The 18,437-nt window shown below is 41.9% G+C and overlaps 1 protein-coding gene across 1 annotated transcript; it reads right to left on the bottom strand.

Moving 5' to 3' along the window:
- Positions 1 to 1,184: 1,184 nt before the first annotated feature.
- Positions 1,185 to 17,791, bottom strand: LOC120045918 (zinc finger protein 2 homolog). Its single transcript, XM_038990845.1, has 3 exons — positions 17,629 to 17,791; positions 14,899 to 15,258; positions 1,185 to 2,408 (listed from the first exon to the last, which is right to left on the bottom strand). Exons 1-3 carry the CDS (start codon positions 17,789 to 17,791, stop codon positions 1,279 to 1,281), a joined length of 1,653 nt encoding a protein of 550 aa, XP_038846773.1. The 3' UTR covers positions 1,185 to 1,278.
- Positions 17,792 to 18,437: the final 646 nt, after the last annotated feature.

Raw genomic sequence — 18,437 nt, forward strand, 5'->3', positions numbered from 1 at the left:
CTCCCTCCACAGATTTTCTATGGGATTAAGGTCTGGAGACTGGCTAGGCCACTCCAGGACCTTAATGTGCTTCTTCTTGAGCCACTCCTTTGTTGCCTTGGCCGTGTGTTTTGGGTCATTGTCATGCTGGAATACCCATCCACGACCCATTTTCAATGCCCTAGCTGAGGGAAGGAGGTTCTCACCCAAAATTTGACGGTACATGGCCCCGTCCATTGTCCCTTTGATGCGGTGAAGTTGTCCTGTACCCTTAGCAGAAAAATACCCCCAAAGCATAATGTTTCCACCTCCATGTTTGACGGTGGGGATGGTGTTCTTGGGGTCATAGGCAGCATTCCTCCTCCCCCAAACACGGCGAGTTGATGCCAAAGAGCTCCATTTTGGTCTCATCTGACCACAACACTTTCACCCAGTTATCCTCTGAATCATTCAGATGTTCATTGGCAAACTTCAGACGGGCATGTATATGTGCTTTCTTGAGCAGGGGGACCTTGCGGGCGCTGCAGGATTTCAGTCCTTCACGGCGTAGTGTGTTACCAATTGTTTTCTTGGTGACTATGGTCCCAGCTGCCTTGAGATCATTGACGAGATCCTCCCGTGTAGTTCTGGGCTGATTCCTCACCGTTCTCATGATCATTGCAACTCCACGAGGTGAGATCTTGCATGGAGCCCCAGGCCCAGCGTCCATTTGCGAATAATCGCACCGACTGTTGTCACCTTCTCACCAAGCTGCTTGGCGATGGTCTTGTAGCCCATTCCAGCCTTGTGTAGGTCTACAATCTTGTCCCTGACATCCTTGGAGAGCTCTTTGGTCTTGGCCATGGTGAAGAGTTTGGAATCTGATTGATTGATTGCTTCTGTGGACAGGTGTCTTTTATACAGGTAAGAAACTGAGATTAGGAGCACTCCCTTTAAGAGTGTGCTCCTAATCTCTGCTCGTTACCTGTATAAAAGACACCTGGAAGCCAGAAATCTTTCTGATTGAGAGGGGGTCAAATACTTATTTCCCTCATTAAAATGCAAATCAATTTATAACATTTTTGACATGCGTTTTTCTGAATTTTTTTGTTGTTATTCTGTCTCTCACTGTTCAAATAAAGCTACCATTAAAATGATTGACTGATCATTTCTTTGTCAGTGGGCAAACGTACAAAATCAGCAGGGGATCAAATACTTTTTCCCCCTCACTGTACATTGTGACATTAAAATACTCCTACTACAATGTTAAAAACATTCTACATTGTGACATTATTTAATTGAAATCATGGAACAACGTCTTCATATATGTATTTTCTGATGTTTAATCAGAGATTTTCTACCAGTGTATCTCTTCCCACATTGATTACAGCTATAAGGATTCTCTCCTGTGTGTGTCCGCTGGTGCATAGTCAGATGGCTAGATGTAGTAAAACTATTCCCACATTGATCACAGCTATAAGGCTTCTCTCCTGTGTGTGTTCTCTGGTGTATAGTCAGACGGCTAGATGTAACAAAGCTCTTCACACATTGGTTACAGCTATAAGGTTTCTCTCCTGTGTGTGTTCTCCGATGTACCATCAGGCAGCTTGAGTGAGTAAAACTCTTCCCACATTGATTACAGCTATAAGGCTTCTCTCCAGTGTGTGTTCTCTGGTGTGATTTTAAATGTACTGAAGAAACAAAACTCTTTCCACAGTTAGAGCAGGGGTAAGGTTTCTCTCCTGTGTGTGCTCTCTGATGTATTGTCAGCTGTCTAGATTCAGTAAAACACTTCCCACATTGATAACAGCTATAAGGTTTCACTCCTGTATGGATTCTCTGACGTATTTTAAGGTCCTCTGAAGAGGTGAATCTCCTCCCGCAGTCAAAGCAGCAATGAGGTTTCTCTCCAGCCTGAATTCTCTGGTGTGTTTTCATGCTGCTTGGATCATTCAAACTCTTCCCACACTGATAACAGATAAAAGGTTTCTCTCCAGTGTGAATTCTCTGGTGTACTTTTAGTGAATCTGATCTTGAGTAACTCTTTCCACAATCAGAGCAATGGTAAGATTTCTCTCCTGTGTGTGTTCTCTGGTGTATAGTCAGATGGCTAGAAGTAACAAAACTCTTCTCACATTGATCACAGCTATATGGCTTCTCTCCTGTATGTGTTCTCTGGTGTATAGTTAGACGGCTAGATGTAACAAAACTCTTCCCACATTGATCACAGGTATAAGGTTTCTCTCCATTGTGAATTCTCTGGTGTACCTTTAGTGAATCTGATCTTGAGTAACTCTTCCCACAGTCAGAGCATCGGTGAGATTTCTTCCCTGTGGGTTTCCGCTGGTGTTTCTTGAGGCGTTCTGATGTGGAGAGACTCTTCTCTGCCTCGTCAGCTTCATGATATTGTTGAGGCTCTACAGAGGATCCACGATAGTCAAGTCTCTCTCCTGTGTGAACAACAAAGTCAGACAGATGGTTAAAGGCCCACAACAGCAGAAATCCCCTGTTTAGTTCAGCTAAAAAGGTGATGCCCATGACTGTCTAATGAAGTATAAATGCTTTTACAAATGTATTTGCCAATTGTCTTAAAGACAGTCAAGTGAGCACCAACAGTCATATTTTATATTTTTTCACATTAGTGGTAAAGTGGATTATTCTAGGCTAGAAATAAATGAGACTTTCTGAAACCCTTCGTTCTGTGCCAGATTACTTTTGGTCACCAATATAGGCAGGCCCCCTTCTAGGTTTGCTAAAATTTGCCGCATGAGGGCGGTGTGCACGCAATTTGGTTGCAGAAACTGCTCCATGCTAATGCGGAAACCGCTAGTTACGGATGCAGTATATCTGCATGGAGCAAAAATGGTGAGCGAAGATTTTATACAGAACAGAAATATAACTGCAACATGCAACAATTTCAAAAGTTTTTACAGAGTTACAGTTAATATAAATCAGTGAACTGAAATAAATTCAATAGGCCCTAATCTATGGATTTCACATGACTGGGAATACAGATACGCATCTGTTAGTCACATATACAGTACCAGTCAAAAGTTTGGACACACCTACTCATTAAAGGGTTCATCTTTATTTTAAATATTTTCTACATTGTAGAATAATAGTATAGACATCAAAACTATGAAATAACACATATGGAATCATGTAGTAAAGTGTTAAACAAATCAAAATATATTTGAGATTCTTCAAAGTAGCCACCCTAGTCTTTGATGACAGCTTTGCACACTCTTGGCATTCTCTCAACCAGCTTCATGAGGTAGTCACCAGGAATGCATTTCAATTGACCGGTGTCAAGGAATTTCTTTCCTTCTTAATGCGTTTGAGCCAATCAGTTGTGTTGTGACAAGGTAGGGGTGGTATACAGATGATAGCACTATTTGATAAGAGACCAAGTTCATATTATGGCAAGAACAGCTCAAATAAGCAAAGAGAAACGACAGTCCATCTAACTGACCTTCATGTCTTAAAGTAATCAAGAACATTTCAAGAACTTTGAAAGTTTCTTCAAGTGCAGTCGCAAAAACCATCAAGTGCTATGATGAAACTGGCTCTCATGAGGACCGCCACAGGAAAGGAAGACCCAGAGTTACCTCTGCTGCAGAGGATAAGTTCATTAGAGTTGATTGCAGCCCAAATAAATGCTTCACAGAGTTCAAGTAACAGACACATCTCAACATCAACTGTTCAGAGGAGACTACGTGAATCAGGTCTTCATGGTTGAATTGCTTCAAAGAAACCACTACTAAAGGACACCAATAATAAGAAGAGATTTGCTTGGGCCAAGAAACACAAGCAATGTACATTAGACCGGTGGAAATCTGTCTTTTGGTCTGATGAGTCCAAATTTGAGATTTTTGGATCCAACTGACGTGTCTTTGTGCGACACAGAATAGGTGAACGGATGATCTGCGCATGTGTGGTTCCCACCTTGAAGGAGGTGGTGTGATGGTGCTTTGCTGGTGACACTGTCTGTGATTTAGAATTCAAGGCACACTTAACCAGCATGGCTAACACAGCATTCTGCAGCAATAGGACATCCCATCTGGTTTGTGGGACTCATTTGACCAAGGAGAGTGACCTGGCCTCCACAATCACCTGACCTAAACCCAATTGAGATGGTTTGGGATGAGTTGGACCGCAGAGCAAAGGAAAAGCAGCCAAAAAGTGCTCAGTATGTGGGAACTTCTTCAAGTATGTTGGAAAAGCATTCCTCATGAAGCTGATTGAGAGAATGCCAGAGTGTGCAAAGCCGTCATCAAGGCAAAGGGTGGCTACTTTGAAAAATCTCACATATATTTTGATTTGATGAACACCTTTTTGGTTACTACATGATTCCATATGTGTTATTTCATAGTTGTGATGTCTTCACTATATTTCTACAATGTAGAAAACAGTAAAAATAAAGAAAAACCCTTGAATGAGTAGATGTGTCCAAATTTTTGACTGTTACTGTACCTTAAAAAAAAGGTAGGGGCGTGGATCAGAAAACCAGTCAGTATCTGGTGTGACCACCATTTTCCTCATGCAGCGCAACATCTCCTTCACATAGAGTTGATCAGGCTGTTGATTGTGGTCTGTGGAATGTTGTCCCACTCCTCTTCAATGGCTGTGCGAAGTTGCTGGATGTTGGCGGGAACTGGAACATGCGGTCATACACGTCGATCCAGAGCATCGCAAACATGCTCATCGGGTGACATGTCTGGTAAGTATGCAGGGCATGGAAAAACTAGAAAATGTTCAGCTTCCAGGAATTGTGTACAGATCCTTTCAGCATGGGGCCGTGCATTATCATGCTGAAACATGAGGTGATGGAGGCGGATAAATGGCACCACAATAGGCCTCAGGATCTCGTCACGGTATCTCTGTACATTCCAATTGCCATCATATATGAATGTAAATGTATTTGATGTCCATAGCTTATGTCTGCCCATACCATAACCCCACCATGGGTCACTCTGTTCACAACGTTGACATCAGCAAATCACTCGCCCACAAGATGCCATACACATGGTCTGCAGTGTGAGGCCGGTTGGAACTATTGCCAAATTCTCTAAAACGACGTTGCAATGGCTTATGGTAGAGAAATGAACATTCAATTCTCAGGCAACAGCTCTGGTGGACATTCCAGCAGTCAGCATGCCAATTGCACACTCCCTCAAAACTTGAGACATCTGTGGCATTGTGTTGTGAGACAAAACTGCACATTTTAGAGTGGCCTTTTATTGTCCCCAGCACAAGATGCACCTGTGTAATGATCATGTGTCTTTTAATTAGTAATATATATATATATATATTTTTTTTTTACCCCTTTTTCATGGTATCCAATTGGTAGTTACAGTCTTGTTCCATCACCGCAACTCCCGTACGGACTCGGGAGAGGCGAAGGTTGAGAGCCGTGAGTCCTCCTAAACACGACCCAGCCAAGCCGCACTGCTTCTTGACACAATGCCCACTTAACCCGGAAGCCAGCCGCACCAATGTGTCGGAGGAAACACCGTACACCTGGCGACCGTGATATGACACACTTGTCAGATGGATGGGTTATCTTGGCAAAGGATAAATGCTCTAACAGGGATGCAAATAAATTTATGCACACAAATTGCGAAATACGCTTTTTGTCCGTATGGAAATTTCAGGACTCTATTACTTCGCTCATGAAACATGAGACCAACACTTTACATGTTGTGTTTATATTTTTGTTCAGTGTGTTTTTTTCCCTATGTATTCCGTAAATTACAGCGCATTACCAGTGCAAGATCGGGAGTGCTACACATTAAGCTGTGTCGCTATTCACAATTTCCCCACCATGGGGAAAAACTCATGGGAGTCCTCGTAGGATGCCAGCAAAAATGTTGTTTGAGTGCATTTCACACTACTTTTGGATTATAATCGTAAGACTTGTTTGAATGTCCTGCTTAATTTTGTGTCATCATCGCAACTGCTTTATACTTAAAAAACACTTCAACCAGTAAAATGCTCTTTGGCTAGCTTTGCTACGAGCCTGTCAATGAGCGTTAGCATTCAAGCTAACAAGTGCTGCATCCAAAAATAGGTATTTTGCAACTATCACAACCAAATATTATCGTAGCGACTGTTCAAGCAATAATCAAAACAACAATTGTAAGCCTATGAAAACCCCAAAAAGTGTTGGTGTAGAAGTAATAACCTGGTAAATCTAGGCTGCCGAATGGGCACAGATGGCAAACGTCAGTTGTTTTCCCCCACGTACTTGTTTATGACGTGACTCGGCGTCATCAGGTTGCCACAGGCTGCATGAGGTGTTTTGGTTTCACTCTGGGTTGAGTAGACAAACAGTCTCTCCTATTTCAGCGGCTGATAATAAAGGGGGGCGATCCAGGCTTGGTACATCCATATTTGGACTTTAAAACTAATCTAACATCTCTGGAGAGACCTGAAAATAGCTGTGGAGCAACGCTCCCCATCCAATCTGACAGAGCTTGAGAGGATCTGCAGAGAAGAATGGAAGAAACTCCCCAAATACAGGTGTGCCAAACTTGTAGTGTCATACCCAAGAAGACTCGAGGCTGTAATCACTGCCAAAGGTGATTCAACAAAGTACTGAGTAAAGGGTCTGAATACTTATGTAAATGGCATATTTCAGTTATTTAATTTGCTAAAAACTGTTTTTGCTAAAAGTTTTCTAAATGATTAGAAACAAAAGTAAGTACACATTTCATGTAGTTCCACATGTGAACTTAAAGGAATAAAATACATTATAAACTTGGGGTTCGAGCCCTGAATGCTGATTGGCTGACAAAACATTTATTTTTACTGCTGTCTGGGGTTTATAGTATATATGGTCAATATACCAATATACTAAGGGCTATATCTAGGCGCTCCGCGTTACGTCATGCGTAAGAACAGCCCTTAACCGTGGTATACTGGCCATATACCACACCCCCTCTTGCGTTATTGCTTAACTAGGGTTGAATATTTTCCCAGAGAATAAATAAATGTTCTCCTGGGTAACCCGGTATTTCCCGCCAAAACAAGAAGTGTCATTCAAAAGCACATAAATAGGCCTGTCTGGATTTGATGAGAGCTATACATTAAATACGAGCCCTACATTAGACATTTAATGAGCCCAAGCCCAAAAAATCCCAAATGATTGTGCCGTTATCCAATGCATATACTGTAGCCAATGATATAGCCTACTGCACATTATGCATGACAGAAAAACATAAAAGCCCATAGATGTAGATAGCTAGATGCTCTCTTTGGTAAATATTTTCTTAACTATTTATTGAACTGCATTGTTGATTAAGGGCTTGTAAGTAAGCATTTCACGCTAAAGTCTACACCGGTTGTATTCGGCGCATGTGACAATTAAAATGTGGTTTGATTTGAAACTAGCTCCAGTAGGCAATTTTTTTTGTGTGAACATAAATTTGTGGAGTGGTTGAAAAACTAGTTTTAATGACTCCAACCTAAGTGTATGTAAACTTCCGACTTCAACTGTACATCTTTCAAACCATGATAAAGCAGGGAAGAGAACATGTGATTCTGGTGCAGCACATGCTGCCTACAAAGTTACAAGTATAAGCTAGCAAATTTTATTTTTAAATATAACAGGGCCTATTTGTATAATTAGTAGGCTGACACATATACCTTTCATAAGAGAGAGAAAGAGGTAGGCTAATAACTTTCTTTCTCTCTATTGTTGTTTCATTCCTTCCTCGCTGTAAACAGTTAAATAAGTTGTGTTGTCCTCATCTTCATCATTCTAATGACATCCTTGAATAATATAGGACTAGAATTAGATGCAGAAGACTTTCACAACTCTTCACAAAGATCGAATGGTTATGGGTCTGAATAAATAACTGTTTTAGCCTACTGCAATCGCGCATTCGCTCTTCTTTCAAACTACCTGGGAGTTCTATTGGCTGCTGTATTTAACATTCAGAAAACAAGAGCTAGCGTCCCTTTTCGAATAGTCTATTTGTATAAGCAATGCAAAATTAAAAACACAGTCCAGCAAGCTATTCTAGTCTAGCTTTTCCTGCATGGGACTCCAACTTAACTTTATTTAAGGAGGCAGGTGAGTGCATATTGCGCAAGAGGCAGAGGCTATAAGTTAGAAGCTTATTATGCATAACCCATTATTAACGAGCTAAATATAAGGCTAATAATGCATTTAATGTATTACCTGAAAGAGGTAAGCTTGGACATCTACAATATATGACCAAAAGTATATGGACACCTGCTCGCAAATCAACATTTTATAGCCTTGCATACACATATTTAGCAGATTTTTTTTTGCGGGTGTAATGAAATGCTTGTGTTCCTAGCTCCAACTGTTTAGTATTCAGTATTTAGTATTCATTTAGTATTCAGATTGTCAGCGATGTATACGCCGAGGAACGGCGTATAGCTTCTCAAAACACTTCATGATGACGGAAGTGAGTGCTACGGGCGACAGTCATTTAGTTAAGTTCGTTTTGTGTTCTTGTGTACAGTAACAATAGCGGACATCTTGAAGCAAGTTAGGACAGCAGACTGGGATAGGGAGAGATTGAAAATGTCCGTAAACACTCCTGCCAGCTGATCAGAGCATGCTCTGAGGATGCGGCTAGGGATGCCGTCTGGGCCTTGTCGAACATCTCATTCCAAAATCATGGGCATTAATATGGAGTCGGTCCCCTCTTTATTGGTATAACAGCCTCCACTCTTCTAGGAAAGCTTTCCACTAGATGTTGGAACATGGCTGCGGGGACTTGCATCCATTCAGCCACAAGCGCATTACTGAGGTTGGGCGATTAGGCATGGCTCGCAGTTGGCATTCCAATTCATCGCAAAGGTGTTTGATGGGGTTGAGGTCAGGGCTCTGTGCAGGCCAGTCAAGTTCTTCCACACCGATCTCAACAAACCATTTATGTATAGACCTCGCTCTGTGCATGGAGGCATAGTCATGCTGAAACAAGGGCCTTCCCCAAACTGTTGCCCCAAAGTTGGAAGCATAGAATCGTAGCGTTAAGATTTCCCTTCACTTGAATTAAAGGGCTTAGTCAGAACCATGAAAAACAACCCTACTATTCCTCCTCCACAAAACTTTACAGTTGGCACTATGCATTTGGGCAGGTAGCTTTCTCCTGGCATCCGCCAAACCCAGATTTGTCCATCGGACTGCCAGGTGGTGAAGTGTGATTCATCACTACAGAGAACGTGTTTCCACTGCTCCAGAGTCCATTGGAGGCGAGCTTTACACCACTCCAGCCGACGCTTGGCATTGTGCATGGTGATCTTAGGCTTGTGTGTGGCTGCTCGGCCATGGAAACCCATTTCATGAAGCTCCCGACGAACAGTTATTGTGCTAACGTTGCTTCCAGAGGCAGTCTGGAATCCGGTAGAGAGTGTAGCAAACGAGGACAGACAATTTTTACAAGCTACACACTCCAGTACTCTGTGGTCCCGTTCTATGAGCTTGTGTGGCCTACCACATCGCGGCAGAGCCGTTGTTGCTCCTATACATTTCCACTTCACAATAACAGCACTAACAGTTGACCGGGTCAGCTCGAGCAGGGAAGAGATTTGATGAACTGACTTGTTGGAAAGGCGGCCTCCTATGACAGTGCCACGTTGAAAGTTGCTGAGCTCTTCAATAAGGCCATTCTACTGGCAATGTTTGTCTATGGAGATTGCATGGCTGTGTGCTCGATTGTATACACCTGTCAACAACAGGTATAGCTGAAATAGCCACATCAACTAATTTGAAGGGGTGTCCACATACTTTTGTATATACAATGCCTTCGGAAAGTATTCAGCCCCCTTGACTTTTTCCATGTTCTTCGGTTACACCCTTATTCTAAAATTTATTAAGTTATTTTTTTCTCATCAATCTACACATAATACCCCATAATGACAAAGCAAAAACAGGTTTTTAGAAATGTTTGTAAATTTATTAAAACTAAAAAACTTCAATATTACAATTACATAAGTATTCAGACCCTTTACTCAGTACTTTGTTGAAGCACCTTGGCAGCGATTACAGCCTTGAGTCTTCTTGGGTATGACGCTACAAGCTTGGCACACCAGTACTTGGTGAGTTTCTTCCATTCTTCTCTGCAGATCCTCTATAGCTCTGTCAGGTTGGATGGGAAGCGTTGCTGCACAGCTATTTCCAGGTCTCTCCAGAGACGTTCGATCGTGTTCAAGTCCGGGCTCTGGCTGGGCCACTCAAGGACATTCAGAGACTTGTCCGAAGCCACTCCTGCATTGTCTTGGCTGGGTGCTTAGGGTTGTTATTCTGTTGGAAGGTGAACCTTCACCCCAGCCTGAGGTCCTGAGCGCTCTGGAGCAGGTTTTCATCAAGGATCTCTCTGTACTTTGCTCCGTTCATCTTTGCCTCAATGCTGAGTAGTCTCCAAGTCCCTGCTGGTGAAAAACATCCCCATAGCATGATGCTGCCACCACCTTGCTTTACCGAAGGGATGGTGCCAGGTTTCCTCCAGATATGACGCTTGGTATTCAGGCCAAAGAGTTGGTTTCATCAGACCAGACAATCCTGTTTCTCATGGTCTGAGAGTCTTTAGGTGCCTTTTGGCAAACTCCACGCAGGCTGGCATGTGCCTTTTACTGAGAAGTGGCTTCCGTCTGGCGACTCTACCATAAAGGCCTGATTGTTGGAGTGCTGCAGAGATTGTTGTCCTTCTGGAAGGTTCTACCATCTCCACAGAGGAACTCTAGAGCTCTGTCAGAGTGACCATCAGGTTCTTGGTCACCTCCCTGACCAAGGCCCTTCTCCCCCGATTGCTCAGTTTGGCCGGGTAGCCAGCTCAAGGAAGAGTCTTGGTGGTTCCAAACTTCTTCAATTTAACAATGATGGCGGCCACTGTGTTCTTGGGGACCTTCAAAGCTGCATAAATGTTTTGTTACCCTTCCCCAGATCTGTGCCTTGACACAATCCTGTCTCGGAGCTCTATGGACAATTCCTTCGACCTCATGGCTTGGTTTTTGCTCTGACATGCACTGTCAACTGTGGGATGTTATGTAAACAGGTGTGTGCCTTTCCAAATCATGTCCAATCAATTGAAATTTACCACAAGTGGACTCCAATCAAGTTGTAGAAACATCTTAAGGGTGATCAATGGAAACAGGATGCACCTGAACTCAATTTCACGTCTCATAGCAAAGGGTCTGAATAGTTATGTAAACAAGGTATCTGTTTTTATGTTTTAATAAATGCAAACATTTCTAAAAACCTATGTTCGCTTCGTCATTATGGGGTAGTGTGAAGATTGATTAAATAAAAACAAATCCTATGCAATTTTAGAACAAGGTTGTAACGTAACAAAATGTGGAAAAAGTCAAGGGGTCTGAATACTTTCCGAAGGCACTGAACGAATTTACTAAGTGGTTGTAAAGTCATAAAAACTAACAGGAGAGGGGGGGGGGTTGTTCACATCTCTGCTAGTCAATTCACTGAAAGGGCTAGCGTCATGACACTAGGGATGTACGATATATCGGTGAACATATCAGAATAAGACGATATTTGCTAAAAATGCCAACATCGGTATCGGCCCGATGTGTAGTTTAACGCGATATGCAAAACCGATGTCAAAACTGACGTGCATACCTATATAACGTAGGTAAATTATGTAATGACGCCACGTAAAATGTTGCGCTACATGTGCAACACAGCATTCCTAACCTAGCCCACAATGTCTGCTGTGTGGATCCAGCAGTCAACAAGTCGAGCAGTCATTTGAAAGAGTAAGAACATTTCAGCGAGACAACTCAAAGGCGAAATCCATTAACGTCAAGATAATGGAATTCAGTACCATACTCTGTCGTGGGTGATGTTGGCTTTCGCCAACTGGTCGAGCACCAGTACAGATGTTGCCCTACTGGAGTTACACAGTAATAGCGGCACTGTTATTAGCTTCACGACATACTATGGAACGCTGTTTGGGTCTTTGCGTGTCAAAAAAGATACACGTGAAATAACACAGTTCTATTATAGAATGTTGTGTGTTCTGAATTTTCACGCGCACGTGCTAGCCTAGCGCCACCACTACAATCAGTAGCACTGTCAAAGCTGTACAAAAAAGTCTGCAAACAGGCAAGCATCGGCCAGGAACAATGTGTTTACAATACCGCGTTGGTAATAAAGCATTATTTGTTAGACCGCAACTTCTGGGGTAACTAGCTTGAGCTTGGTACCTAGCTAGCACCAATATAACCAGCCTGAAAACAATGACCTGTAGAAACTGCAGTCATTTTCATTATTCTTAGCAATGATTTAAGAATCCTTGTGAGTAAGTATTAGCTAGGTAGCCACTTGTTGTTCGCCTATTGAAATTGAACTTCAGTTCATGAAAATAAATAGCTAGCCAGCTACTTAACCCTGTTGCCAAAAGCTAACGTTATAAGCAGCCAGCTAGCTTCATCTGGCTAGTGATGCTCGACCCGACCAGGTGATATGTTTGATAAGCTAGCCATAATAAGGATTGGTCACAATAGTGGAATTTGCAGTTTGCAATAAAAGTAACTCTTTGAAAGTGATGCAGAAGGTTACAATTGGTGGAATCATGCCATATTTAGACTAGATAATGTTAAACAAGATTGGAATATGAAGCAATGAAATGGGGTATCAGTCAACTTGGTGACACCCACAGAAAACAACTGAAGAGTTTATGCAAATATTAGCATTGTAGCTCTTATCGCAGGACTGTGACTGTGTGAAATCACCTCCCCTGTCAGCCTATTGTGTGTAGTGACATTCATATTGCACTGTACAGCTTTACCTAAGGATTGGGGATCAATGAAATGGTATATCAGTCTACTCAATACCCAATATATTTTTTCCCAATGTCCTCGTCAGTTATCAGACTCCAAAACATCCACGCAGTATTGTTTTTCCTCAGGAAGTGTTTGACAATAAATTTGGCTCAATTCACAGTTGTTTCAGAGTCCCGCAATAAGAGCTACGACGCTAATGTTCTCTGGGTTCTCTGGGTGTCACTGAGTAGACTGATACCCCATGTCATTGATCCACAATTCATAGGTAAGGCTGTACAGTGAAATAAGTATGTCCCCAACGCAATTCTAAAGTATAATACATCCAGTGTGATTTCAACAGATTTGTCAAATTAACAAATTATTGTCTTTTGTTGATTTTATATAACAACATCCCAACCGTGCTTATGCAATTATGGCATAATTCTACTATTTGTATTAATTTGCGTCACTGTCAATTACATACTTTTATTTTGAAGGCTAACCGCAAAGTCCACTATTGTGGCTAATCTTTATTGTGGCTAGCTTCACATAGATGGGTCCGACCACCATTAATCAAATAAGAACGGTCTTGTAAATTAGGGTTATTTTAGATGATGCTAGCTAACTAACTAACTAGAACTACTAAAACAGATGTTGTTTTGCTATGTTTTTGGGGAAGAACATTGTTTGCATCCATGAGCTAGCTAGCTTTAATTTTTTATGACCAGGACTGTAGGTGCACGAGACAACTTTACCAGTATCATAGCATACGTATCGATGAATCATTGTGACATATGAAATACGAGTGATAGTGTAATCAATGTGTAATAACTACATAAAAAATGTATACTCGTTCAATTATTATGTGACGTGCAGTCATATTCAGGTCCTGATTGGTCAACAAGCTTATTTGACACGTCAAATAGTGTTATTTGTCACGTCAAATAGTGTTATTTGACAGCATAAAGAGCCAAACGGCGTTCCATAGTATGAGAAATCTTGGTTGAGAATGAAACTGAACAAATGAACAATGAAACCGCACAGCAAGTAAGTGAAAGAAATAGGTTTTGATGATGTTTCACTGATAATGGGGACATATGTAAATGCCAACAAAATAACTTTTTGGTCAGTGTGGTGTGTGTAACCTTTATTTAACTAGGCAAGTCAGTTAAGAACAAATTCTTATTTACAACGACGCCTACCCCAGCCAAACCCGAACGACGCTGGGCCAATTGTGCACCGCCTTATGGGACTCCCAATCACGGCCGGATGTCATACAACCTGGATTCGAACCAGGGACTGTAGTGGCGCCTCTTGCACTGAGATGCAGGGCCTTAGACCGCTGTGTCCATGTGTGTGTGTGTGTGTTAACTATTTAACTGTACCAGAATGCTTAAAAGGCCGCTAACATTTTAAATATTGGTATCGTATTTTTTTTGGCAAGTAAAATATGGATATCGGTATTAGACAAAAATGTCATATCGGTAGATGACTACTTGTATCCATAGTGTAGCGAATTCAGGGGGAGCTCTGAGCTGGACCCAAACCTGGGCCCAGCCACAGTCAAGACAACACATTATAACCGTTACGCCAAGATGTCCGAACTTCTTGATGAGGACGCTAGGTTTTGGGTTAAGGTTTCTACAATAGCTTTCTCTGTGGATTTGAGAGTGGTTACATTTCTCCAGCTCCCATCCCTCAGATGTTAACCAAACCAATTCTCAGGGATACCATTTTGTTGCTGTTTAAATCCTTGGTTGCCCCTTTAAAAAAGCCACACAATCAATCAACCAACCAATCTGCAACTCCTCAACTCTTTGTCAAGAGACTGGCATACATAGCATTTATATTAGCCCTCTGATTACATTTACGAGCAAGACCTGCAGCTCTGTTCTTGGCCAGCTGCAACTTAACTAGGTATTTCTTTGCCGTACTTGACCACATGGCTGGACAATAATCAAGCTAAGACAAAACTTTGAACTAAGCCCATGAGGCATGTGTTATATTCTTCAAGAATCAATGGCTATATATAAATAATTATCAAGTCCAAATATGGATGTAACAACTGCAGATTTACCCTTTAACACCACATGTCAGTTCAACAACTGCAGATTTACCCTTTAACACCACACGTCAGTTCAATAACTGCAGAGTTTGTGCCTCTGTTTTTAAGACAGTACTTACTAGTGTTAATCTGGGCCGATTTTCCCAAACGTATTTTAAGGCTAAATTCATCGTTAGAACCATAGGATGCCTTAAGACCACTTTGGGAAACCGGGCCCAGATATCCAGTTTCCTCTTCCTCCTCCTTTTTCGATGTGACAGTCATCTCCCTCTTCTCTTCTTTCACTCCGACAACTCCATCCTCCTCTTGCTCCTCTTCTTTCACCGTAACTTCCTCCTCCACTTTCACTCTGAACGCGTCTCCCTCTTCTTTTACTGTAACTTCTCTCTCTTCTTCTTTCACTCTAACAGCCTCACCCTCCACTTGTTGTTGTATTGTAACAGCCTCCACGTCCTCCTTCTCCGTCCAGCAGACCTCTTCTTTAATAGTTGGAGAGTAGCTTAGTGAGGTCATGGTCGGCGATGTTAGCTTGCTAGCTAGGATAGTGCTAATTTAACCAGCCAGCTAGTTTACCAATAACAACACAGTAAATATGACATTAAATGGGATAACTAACTAGATAACAGAAATGGGTTTAAAACACAGTGGCTAATATACACGAAAGCGTCTAACGAGCTGTATCGGTTTGGCTAGCAAGCTACCGAGGTGGCTGTCTAACTGTTGCTGTGGGTAAGAAGCGTCCCGTCCACTAGATTATACGTCACATTGGCAGCATTGCCTTAAAGTCCCACATCGCCATCTGCTCACTGGAGTTTGTAACGCAGTTTAGTCAAATTCATATTTTATTTTCAGACAAAAAAGTTAAAGGGTATGAGGAAGCATGAGTTTTTACTCACCAATGTAACAAGACAGTGTGGTAAAATGTTTTGTTGTAATCACGATCTGGCTACCTATAAGAACAAACAAATCAAATAAATGTGTATTTGTCACATACACATATTTAAATCAAATCAAATTATATTGGTCCCATACACGTGTTTAGCGGGTGTAGATTAATGCTTGTGCTTCTAGCTCCAACAGTGCAGTAATATCTAACAAGTAATATCTAACAGATTCACAACATATACCCAAACTACAAAATAAATCTAAGTAAGGAATGGATTAAGAATATATATACATATATGTCAGAGCTGCATTGGACTAAGATACAGTGGCATAGTATAGAGTACGATATATACATATGAGATGGGTGATGCAATATTTACACACAATTAAAGTGACTAAGATACCGTAGAATAGTATATAGTACAGTTTATACACATGAGATGAGTAATGCAAGATACGGAGACATTATTAAAGTGACTAGTGTTTCATTTCCTTAAAGTGGCCAGTGATTCCTAATCTATGTCTATAGGCAGCAGCCTCTGATGTGCTGGACATGGCTGTTTAACAGTCAGTGGTGTAGTATAGAATACAATACAGTATATACATATGAAAGGGTGATGCAATATGTAAACACAATTTAAAAGTGACTAAGATACCGTGGAATAGTGTGGAGTGCAGTTTATACATATAAGATGAGTAATGCTACATACGGAACATTATTACAGTGGCTAGTGATCCATTATTAAAAGTGGCCAGTAATTCCTAATCTATGTCTATAAGGCAGCCGCCCCTGATGTGCTAGTGATGGCTGTTTAGCAGTCTGATGGCTATAGCTATAGTCAATGAACTATAGTCAATGAACAGCATTCTTACATGCCTCTTTGCATCATCTGTGGACCTATTGGGGGCGGTAAGCAAATTGAATTAGGTCAAGGGAGGCAGGTAAGGTGGAGGTGATATGATCCTTGACTAGTCTCTCAAAGCACTTCATAATGACAGAGGTGAGTGCTACAGGGCGATAGTCTTAGGTATAGGGCCAATGGTGGCCATCTTGAAGCATGTGGGGACAACATACTGGGATAGGGAGAGATTGAATGTATCTGTGAACACACCAGCCAGCTGATCTGCGCATGCTCTGAGGACACGGCTAAGTATACCATCTGGGCCGGCAGCCTTGCGAGGGTTAACATGCTTAAATGTATTACTCACATCGGCCACGGAGAAGGAGAGCCCACAGTCCTTGGTAGCGGGCCGCATTCGGTGGTACTGTATTATCCTCAAAGCGAGCGAAGAAGGTGTTCAGCCTGTCTGGAAGCAAGACGTTGGTGTCCACGATGTGGCTGGTTTTCCTTTTGTAATCTGTGATTGTCTGTAGACCCTGCCACATACGTCCCGTGTCTAAGCCGTTGAACTTTGTCCCTATACCGATGTTTAGCCTGCTTGATTGCTTTGCGGAGGGAATAACTACACTGTTTGTATTCTTCCATATTCCCAGTCTTCTTGCCCTGGTTAAATGCGGTGGTTCGCGCTTTCAGTTTTGCGCGAATGCTGCCATCTATCCACGGTTTCTGGATGAGGTAGGTTTCAATAGTCATAGACCGCTATGGCTATTATTTATGAAAATTCTCGCTGGAGATAGTACGGTCGGCATTTAATTATGAGATATTCTAGGTCGGGTGAACAGAAGGACTTGAGTTTCTGTATGTTATCACAGTTACACCATATGTCGTTAATCATAAAACATATACCTCCACCCTTCTGCCTCCTGGAGAGATGTTTGTTCCTGTCGGTGGACTGTACTGAGAACCGAACTGGCTTTACAGAGTCAGACAGTATATCGAGAGAGAGCCATGTTTCCGTGAAGCAGAGTACATTCCAATCCCTGGTGTCCCTCTGAAAAGCAACTCTTGCCTTGAGCTCATCAATTTTATTATCCAGAGATTGGACATTAGCGAGTAAAATACTCGGGAGCGGTGGGTGTTGTGCACGGACCGGTGGGTGTTGTGAGTCGGACCAGAAGACCACCTCGAGTACCTCTCCTTCGCTGGCGTTGTTTTGGGTCAGCCTCTGGAATAAGTTTGATTGCTCTCGGGAGAGCAAACAAAGGATCCGCTCCAGGGAAGTCATAATCCTGGTTTTAATGCTGGAAGTTCTGGTGAGTTACCACCGCTATAATATCCAATAGTTCTTCCCAGCTGTATGTAATGACACAAAACAATTGCTGAGCTAATAATGTAAAAAATAGTACATGAATAAACAAAATACTGCAGAGTTGCTTAAGAGCTAGTAGCGATGCTGCCATCTCCGTCGGCGGCAGCAGATGTTATTGCGGGTGTAGCGAAATGCTTGTGTTCCGAGCTTCAACAGTGCAGTAGTATCTAAATATTCACAACAATACACACAGATCTCAAAGTAAAATAATGGAATTGTAAATGTTAGGACGATCAATGTCGAAGTGGCATTGACTAGAATACAGTACATCCAGTGCATTCGGAAAGTATTCAGACCTATTCAATTTTTCCACATTCTAAAATAGATTAAATCGTTTTTTCATCAATCTACACACAATACCCCATAATGACAAAGCAAAAATAGGTTTTTAGACATTTTTGCTAATATATTGCATTGTATTACTGTACATTCAGACTTGTCCCGAAGCTAGTCCCATGTTGCCTTGGCTGTGTACTTAGGGTTGTTGTCCTGTTGGAAGGTGAACCTTCACCCCAGTCTGAGGTCCTGAGCGCTCTGGAACAGGTTTTCATAAAGGATCTCT

This window comes from Salvelinus namaycush, chromosome 4, assembly GCF_016432855.1.
Source record: "Salvelinus namaycush isolate Seneca chromosome 4, SaNama_1.0, whole genome shotgun sequence".
Lineage (NCBI taxonomy): Eukaryota > Metazoa > Chordata > Actinopteri > Salmoniformes > Salmonidae > Salvelinus > Salvelinus namaycush.

Excerpts from the sequence above, each read along its gene's own strand:
- LOC120045918 (XM_038990845.1), bottom strand. The coding sequence starts at position 17,791 with ATGACTTCCCTGGAGCGGATCCTTTGTTTGCTCTCCCGAGAGCAATCA. Across the intron at positions 15,259-17,628 it reads ACAACACCCACCGCTCCCGA|AAGAGGTCTGCTGGACGGAG; the intron begins GTATTTTACTCG and ends CAACTATTAAAG. Across the intron at positions 2,409-14,898 it reads ATCGGCCCAGATTAACACTA|GAGAGAGACTTGACTATCGT; the intron begins GTAAGTACTGTC and ends TTGTTCACACAG.